The sequence below is a fragment of the Triticum aestivum genome, chromosome 5D (assembly GCF_018294505.1).
Source record: "Triticum aestivum cultivar Chinese Spring chromosome 5D, IWGSC CS RefSeq v2.1, whole genome shotgun sequence".
NCBI lineage: Eukaryota > Viridiplantae > Streptophyta > Magnoliopsida > Poales > Poaceae > Triticum > Triticum aestivum.
This window is the reverse complement of record NC_057808.1, coordinates 300,306,921-300,315,738: the sequence shown is the minus strand read 5'-3', so window position 1 is coordinate 300,315,738 and position 8,818 is coordinate 300,306,921. Positions and strand designations below refer to the sequence as shown.

General features: G+C 45.4%; 1 protein-coding gene across 1 annotated transcript; it reads right to left on the bottom strand.

Moving 5' to 3' along the window:
- Positions 1–3,767: 3,767 nt before the first annotated feature.
- Positions 3,768–8,598, bottom strand: LOC123121319 (probable histone acetyltransferase type B catalytic subunit). The gene is made up of 10 exons (XM_044541248.1): positions 8,398–8,598; positions 7,347–7,388; positions 6,812–6,921; positions 6,583–6,651; positions 5,678–5,716; positions 5,519–5,592; positions 5,369–5,435; positions 4,998–5,076; positions 4,767–4,927; positions 3,768–4,572 (listed from the first exon to the last, which is right to left on the bottom strand). The coding sequence occupies exons 1-10, from the start codon at positions 8,474–8,476 to the stop codon at positions 3,901–3,903; spliced, it is 1,392 nt and encodes a 463-aa protein (XP_044397183.1). The 5' UTR covers positions 8,477–8,598; the 3' UTR covers positions 3,768–3,900.
- Positions 8,599–8,818: the final 220 nt, after the last annotated feature.

The window sequence follows — 8,818 nt, the reverse complement described above, 5'->3', positions numbered from 1 at the left end:
TTCTTCATGATAAAGGTTTATTATTAATGCTTGAATTGTATTGATCGGAAACTTAAATGCATGTGTAAATACATAAACAAATACCGTGTCCCTAGTAAGCCTCTACTAGACTAGCTCATTGATCAAAGATGGTTAAGGTTTCCTAACCATTAGACATGTGTTTTCATTTGATAACGGGATCACATCATTAGGAGAATTATGTGATGGACAAGACCCATCCGTTAGCTTCGCATAATGATCGTTCAGTTTATTGCTATTGCTTTCTTCATGTCAAATGCTATTCCTTCGACTATGAGACTATGCAACTCCCGGATACCGGAGGAATGCCTTGTGTGCTATCAAACGTCACAACGTAACTGGGTGATCATAAAGATGCTCTACAGGTATCTCCGAAGGTGTTTGTTAAGTTGGCATAGATCGAGATTAGGATTTGTCACTCCGAGTATCGGAGTGGTATCTTTGGGCCCTCTCGATAATACACATCATAAGCTTGCAAGCAAATGACTAAGGAGTTAATCACGAGGTGATGTATTACGGAACGAGTAAAGAGACTTGCCGGTAACAAGATTGAACTAGGTATGAAGATACCGATGATCGAATCTCGGGCAAGTAACATACCGATGGACAAAGGGAATTACGTATGTTATCATAACGGTTTGACCGATAAAGATCTTTGTAGAATATGTAGGAGCCAATATGGGCATCCATGTTTCGCTATTGGTTATTGACCGGAGAGGTGTCTCGGTCATGTCTACATAGTTCTCGAACCCGTAGGGTCCGCACGCTTAACGTTCGTTGACGATATAGTGTTATATGAGTTATATGATTTGGTGAACGAATGTAGTTCAGAGTCCTGAATGAGATCACGGACATGACGAGGAGTCTAGAAATAGTCGAGAGGTAAAGATTGATATATAGGACGATGTTATTCGGACGCAGGAAAAGTTTCGGGATGCACCGGGTAGCGATCAGGTCACCGGAAGGGGTTCCGGACACCCCCCCCCCCCCCGGTAGGTGTATGGGCTTAATGGGCCAAGGGAGGGACAGACCAGCCAACAGGGGGCTGGTGCGCCCCTCTCCCTGGCTGGCCAGCCCTTGGGAAGGAAAAGGGGGAGGCCTAGCCCCTCCTTTCTTTCCCTCTCATGGGAGAAAAGGAAAGGGGGGGGCACCTCCCTCCCTTACCTTTTCCCCGCACCTATACATGGCGGGGGGGCACTTGGGAGGAGACCCCAAGTAGGATTCGGCCTACTTGGGGCACCCTCCTGGCTGCTCCCTCCTCCCTCCCACCTATATATATGCGGGAGGGGGGTGCCTAGCACACCTCAGACAATTGCCTAGCCGTGTGCGGCGCCCCCCTCCACGGTTTACACCCCGGTCATATTTTTGTAATACTTAGGCGAAGCCCTGCGGAGATAACTTCACCATTACCGTCACCATGTCGTCGTGCTGTCGGAACTCATCCACTACCTCGTTGTCTTGCTGGATCAAGAAGGCGCGGACGTTCCCGAGCTGAACGCCGAGGTGTTGTACGTTCGGTACTCGATCGGTTGGATCGCAAAGAAAGTTCGACTACATCAACCGCGTTGTGAAACGCTTCCGCTTACGGTCTACGAGGGTATGTAGACACACTCTTCCCCTCTTGTTGCTATGCATCTCCATGGATAGATCTTGCGTGTGCGTAGAATTTTTTTTTGTTTTCCATGCAACGTTTCCCAACACCATGATTGTGGAAGTGGATTGGGTTGCGCGTGGCTCAGAATTTTCACGTCAAACATGGTGGGCATGTCCAAACTTTTGCGAACCCACCCCATATTTGGGCTAGGTTTGGGGTAGGCCGGGACACTAATTTTTGTTCGGACTCTGTCTAGGTTGTCCGTCTCAACATGAGGGGTTTGGTGGGAGCAACTAAGGAGCGCTCTTTGGGAGCCTCCCCAAGTGTCACTTGAGGTGGGCTGAATTTGCGCGCTCTCAGCTGCTGCCACGTGTCGCGCTCTGGGCGCTTCCTCCGGATTTTTTTCGCACGCATTTTCGGCTTTGTAGATGGTTTTTTTTTCAGTTTCTTTTGGCTTTTCAGTTTTTCAGCGGTCTTTCTTAGCTTTTGGACAAAAAATAAAAAAATCACGAAAAACGTGTTTTTTTCTTTCATGAGAGGCACGGATTTGCTTCCTCGAGAGGCACGGATTTGCTTCCGCGAGAGGCATGGCCATGCCTCTCGGAAATGAAAAAAATTGTATTTTTTTCGTGAGAGGCACGGGTTTGCTTCCGCGAGAGGATTTGCTTTCGCGAGAGGCACGGCTGTGCCTCTCGGAAACGAAAAAATATTTTTTTTTCGTGAGAGGCACGGCCATGCCTCTCGAAGACGGAAAAAATGCATTTTTTCCTTCTGCGAGAGGCACGGGTTTACTTCTCGTGGAGGCACAGATTTGTTTCCGCAAGAGGCACTGTCGTTTCTCTTTCAAAAAGAAAAAAATATGTTCCTTGTAAAAAAATCGTCAAAACCTATCAACATGGGATCTAGTTTTAAAGATCTCAATGCGTGGAATCCTACGATGAAAACGGTTCGAATTTTGGATGCACGGTTTAAAAGATAAAATGTTTTGAATAAACGAATCTAGAAAAAAAGAAAAACTTCCAGGTTACGACAGTGCGGTCACTTGTCGCAACCTGGGATGTGAGAGTGATATTTGCAAGGAGTACTCCTTAGGGCATCTCTAGCAGATCCCGCAAGTCACCATCCCGGAAAAATCATTTATTCCTGTAAACGTTTTGGCAGGACGCCGGACGCGCTGCAAGAATAGACCCCGCATAGAATACAAATTTAAACAAACTACTTCGCGCTGAAAACATCACGCCGGAGTTCATCAAACCAACATAGCATAGCATAGCATATGGGAGTTCACACCCAAAACATAGAGGAGCTTTTAGTACAAACTATAATTAAACATAACCGAAATTTAAAAACGCATAGCTTAAGATCTACTCGTCGCCGGAGTCCTCGTCGGAGTCGATGTTGTTGCCGTGGCTGGGCGGGGGCTCGTTGCCGTGGAGAGTGTTGTAGATCAGCAGGGAGCAGAGGGTTGCCTGCAGCTGGAACACCTCCAGGAGCGACGGCACGCGCGCGGCCGCAGCTACATCTCCGGTTACGGCGGCCTCCTTCGCGTTGAACCACGCGACCTCCGCCTCCTTACGGTGTCACGATGCCGGAACGAAGATGTCGCCGAGGCAACGGAAGCTAGCCCAAGCCGGAGCGCCGGCGCTGCGGGACTTGGCGCTGCGCCTGCGTGCCGCTTCCCTCTACATGTCTGACATGGGAGGGCGGAGGCCGGAGCCGCCTGCCTCGTCGTCGTTCATGCGCTTGCGGTCGACGAAGCCGTCGCGGGCACCGTCTCCACCGCGATCGCCCAAACTCTTGCCGTCGCCACGCCCCGCACCCGCGTCGCCACGCCCCGCACCCGCGTCACCATCGCCGCGAAGATCCGCTCAAGCCGGAAGGGGAGAGGGGGGGATTTGCGGCAGAGAAGGAAAGGGGAGGGATACCCTAAATCAGCCAGGCGCTAGCATATATCCAGGCTTTTTTGCGGTATCTGCTCGGGCCAGATTTTTGGGCTGTCCCGTAAATCAGCCGGAAAAGCGCAGTTCGACAGGCCTTTAAGGGATCTGATAGAGATGCTCTTAATTAGTGATTTTGTGTACTTGGCATGATATTGCAGTTCTGGCGTTTTTTCCTATCTGTTTTTCACTCAAATAACATAAGTTGGTACGGTTACTAAGTTGAAACAGTATAACAATATAACATTCTCGAAACAGAAAATCCGCATTAAATAGTTCTCCACCTCGAGGATAACCTCCAGTCAAGAAATTTTCTAACTTTCTACCAACGAGCTACAAGATCTCACGTCATCAAGCAGCCAATTTATCCTTGCCGCGTGAGGCAACGTTCTTGGCGACCTCAGCAATCTCTTCCATTTGATTGTCCACCAATTCATTTAGCTGCTCCTCCTGAGTGGCAAGATCTTCCGGCTGCTGCTGGACTGTCTGATTATCTTCGTCCCCGCCTTCCTTTGTCCAGAACACAGCAAATGACGTGTCCTCATCGAAACTAGTGGGCACTTGGACGAGCCGCTTCCCGTTGGTTCCAGAGGCGCCGCCGAGTAGCTCACCTTTGGTGCGGTCGTAGATGCAGGCCCTGAAGTTGTCAATGCACTTGAGGTTTTCGGCGTCAAGGTGTAGATAGATCAGAATTTCCCAGCACCGCAGGAACTGCTTCTTGTTGATCTTCAGCTTCTGCCGCACGGTCTCGGCCAGGTCGGACGGCGGAACCATTATCGAACTGCGAGTTCGTTTGGACAGGTTGGTCTGCTCTAGAGACAAGACCATAGCACCAAGTGCAGGCTTGATTGGCTCAAAGGTGAGGAGACGGAGACAGTCGATGGACGAACGTACATACTGCAGGTAATCAGAAGGGTCTTCGATAGTTACGTCATACATGTTCTCGGATTCTGCAATAGAATTGATTGCCTCAAGAAGAAGACGGCCGTGCCCTTCACCCTGATAAGGTGGTAAGACCAGTATCTGATTAAAGTAAAAGAAACATATCAGCCAACATCCAAAGTAGAGTCCAAAACCAACTTTATTTTCCAAAAATCAGGTTATGCAATTATGTTCAAGTCGGTTCAAACATTGGAAATAACAAAATGTATATGAGCTTGCTTTAAACAACAATGCAGACACATGAAGAAATAGACGGTAAAAGCTGCAATACCAACCTGACTGATACGCAAGCGAGTGCTCTCAGGGTAATAATAAAAATGGTGGACAGCTGCAAAGCCTAGCAACTGAAATTTTGAAGCAGATGACTCAAGCTCTGCCTTCTTCACTATAAGGAGCATTTCCCATCCATGTTCCGTGATATCTATAGGTGTGGAACCTAGAGTGCGATGATGTTAGAAAAGGGTTCCAAATATAACCGACCACTATACTCTAAAACTTTCAGTTACCTTCAACCAGAAGCAGAACAAGTGATACCAAACGTGAATAAAGGTATGCAGCAGCACCTTGGAGTTCAACTCGAACAATCTGACAATAGAAAAGCAGATCAATTTCAGTACATGTGCAACCCCAAAGAATGGCAATGGCTTGAATGCAAACTGTCATGAAAGTACACGAACTAAACCACATAACCATTCATTCTCACAATTACATTAACCTTTACTATTTAGAAGCATCGATGCAAAAATTGCATCTTAGTATTGAGTAATAGCACTCGATAGGAAAACATGTATTTTTAAGGACTTCAGTTTGTATGCTGAATTCATAACTAAGTTAACAAAAAGCATCAATCACGCAACGGGACAACAAAAATACCTACCTCAACTGACAGATCATCTTCACCTGATGCATCAGGTTTAATGGAATTACCATTCGTCACGACATCACTGCAGAAGTTTGAAATAAGTTCTGCCTGCTTCCAGAAGCAGTAAAGAAATGATCTATGGCCGAGCTCTACAAATGAAGGTACCTGATACACTGGCATTCCTTTGAGAATGCCTCCAGAAATTCATCTTTTTCTACTAGGTTTTCCCCAAAAATGTTCTGTCAAAAAGAATAAATGAGTCTTAGATCATGCACATGGAAGTTTCTTTAATTACAACAGATATTCTAAACAGGCAGATCTTACCTGAAGGACGGGCTTTAGATCTGTGATCCCTTTCCCTCCCTGAAAGAAATTTAGTTGATTGTATGATATTTGATAGCTTGAGAAAATCAGGAAATGCTTAGTTGCCATTACTAACAAATACAAAATAAGTGAAGTTTCAAATCAAGGATTAAGTCACTGAGTCATTCGCACAGACAGAAAACATTACTGAAATTGAAGTCGTAGTGGTGTTGATTCCATTCTGGTGAAATCATGTAAAAGCATGGCAAATACTACCTCTGTAACTTAATATAAGACGTTTTTTGACACTGTCATAGTGTCTAAAAACGTCTTATATTAAGTTATAGAGGGAGTACATGCTATTAAATAGCAGCATCAAAATAGCTACATCATATTCCATTACGGTTGCAAGTGGAACAGGAGGTGCCAGCTATAAAGCATATTAAACGCAGCATGCTATTACAGTAATTCAGCAAGTATTTTTAGCAGATAAAAACGAAATGCTTCAGGTTTAGGTCAAGAACAACAACAACAAAGCCTTTAGTCCTAAACAAGTTGGGGTAGGCTAGAGGTGAAGCCCATCAGATCTCACAGCCAACTCATTAAAAAGGGAATGCAACACGAGGACTTCCCAGGAGGTCACCCATCCTAGTACTACTCTCGCCCAAGCATACATATACTCAGTCATAACAAATATATACTGGTAGCCACTAACCATACATACTCGGATACTCTTACAATGAAATAAAATTACATGAGGTTAAAATTAAGAAACACATTGCAATAAATGGTAATGACTGGGGTAACAACTATACAAATTATCTGAGGTTCTGTAGGCAAAGTTACAATTCATGACAGATGGAATTTCTTATAGAAGTCTCAAAATATCACAATAGAATAACCAATACTTGCAAAATAGTACTCACATCAGATGTTTCCTGGAATGAAATCTCGGCATATGCATGAAATGATATAGCACTTATCCACACATTGATCTGCACCAAGTGATATATCAGACATAAACAAATAGCATCCCATATTGCAAATTACAAGCATGTGAAACTTAAACATTGAAATAAAAATATCATGGGTTGAAGAGCCTTTTTTTATCGTTAAGACTATCTACAGATAAGAAATCATAACTTTGCTTTCTACCTTGAGATTTGTGTAGCCATATATCTTGCCATCTTCACCAAAGAAATGGTTTAGGTCAAATGGCTCAATGGGAGTGCTGTCTGCTGAGCCCACCTCATCAGGGTTTCTTGCTGTAGTAATGCCAATAATAAAATACATTAAGGATCTGAAGAAGCCAAAATAACAAGATTATATATTCATTGAGTCTAGTTTGAAACCCTGCAGGCATAATTCTTTGCTTTATTGCAGTTAATTAAATTTGACAACTAGATATGAAAGGCTCGTAATTTAGAATGATGTTACATGAAATGGTGAAAAATGCCATTCTTCTTGCACTATATAATGTTTTTCACATGAACTTTTGGTACACCAAAGATGCTTGTATTTTTCTCCTCAATGATGATAGACTAAGTTACTGCTACAAAATTCCCTCTGTAATTCCAAGTTATGTAAGATAGTTTGAAATTGCACAGCAGGAACCAGAAAGTAGAGACTAATGCTTGCTGCCGAGATACTGCACACCAGATGGGACTAAGGAAAGCAATTTCATTCATACCAAGAAACACTTGCATGCATTCATTCGCTTCAGTTCCAGCATCTGTTGAACATGTAAAAAGAGATAACATTAAATTTGGTCATGACCTATACAAAACAAATTACCTAGAAGCACTGAAATCAGTGGCCGATCTAGAAAGGCATCGTAGGGGGTGCCAACCTAACACACCTGCATTTGAGCACTGCTAATAGACACATGTTAGCCTAATTAGTAAGACTAAAATAAAATTTTGTACTTTGGAGGGGATGCCATGCCACCCATGGCACCCCCACTGGATCCGCCACTGGCTGAAATGCACATCGGAGAATGAACACGGCTGCATCACGAGTAACAAATGTAAACGATGGCTCTACAAGCCCAATACAATAAAAATGGAGTGACTGCTCTCCCTGTTTCTACAGACCAATACAAACATAAACAATTAAACAGTTTATTGTACCACTCGTCACCATAATTAACAGGTCAAACAGCTAGCAATTTCGTATGCAAACTAACGAGGATATAAAGTTCTCACGCAATGTGCAGTGCCCATCCTAATCCTTTGACATGCTGAAAGTAACCATGCAAAAATAACCAGTTCAACAACTCCATAAGTACGAAATAAAACGCTTGAGGAATGCGCAACCTCCCATCAGTATTCACCATACAGAGCTTGAGGAATGTGCAGCCTCCCATCGGTATTAACCACACAGAACTGTCCAGTGTCGAAACTAAATATGTTGGCAAGTTCACTTCCCCTGTTGACTAGCACAGAACAAAACGAAGAGAGAAAAACAAACAAAGCACATTGGTATTGCCCGGAGAAGAAAGGCCACTCCGTCTGAATCCAACGGAACACGAATCCAGCGGCACAAACACCTCGACTGAGGGCACCTCAGTCTCTCAGCTGAGTAGCCCCGTGTGCGTGTCTACGAGCCTACGCGGAACCGCGCCCGAATCTAACAATACGCTCGCAGGAACACCAGGCCGTAGGCCGAGCACGAACCCCGCGGCCTCGAAAACCAAATCTACGAATCGAGAGAGGATGTGGGGGGAAACCGGGGTTGCGTACCGATGCCGGCGAAGCCGACGCGGCGGCGCTTGCTTGTGTCGGCGGCGGCAGCGTCGCTCCCCTTCTGCTTGAGAGCCATGGGTGGCCGTCGATCCGGTGGCGGTGGCGGAGGCGGGGGTTCGAGGGGGGCTCTAGGGTTTGGGGGTTTGGGGAGGAGAAGACGCGGGAGATGGCGGAAGGGGGGAGGCGGGAAATGGGGAATTGCTGCGGAGTGCCCACGTCTTAGCGACAAGTGAGACAGCCAGGGGTAGATTAGGAATTCAATATCTCTTCTTTTTTCTTTAACAATATTTTGAAGTGGTCTTGCTCCCACGCCACATCTCGCCGTTCGCCCCTTCCCTCTCCCCAGCTTTCTCACTTTGATAAAGAAAAAACTTCTAACTAGGGGACGTGGTGTTTTGGCTCTCGGATGCATCTCCAC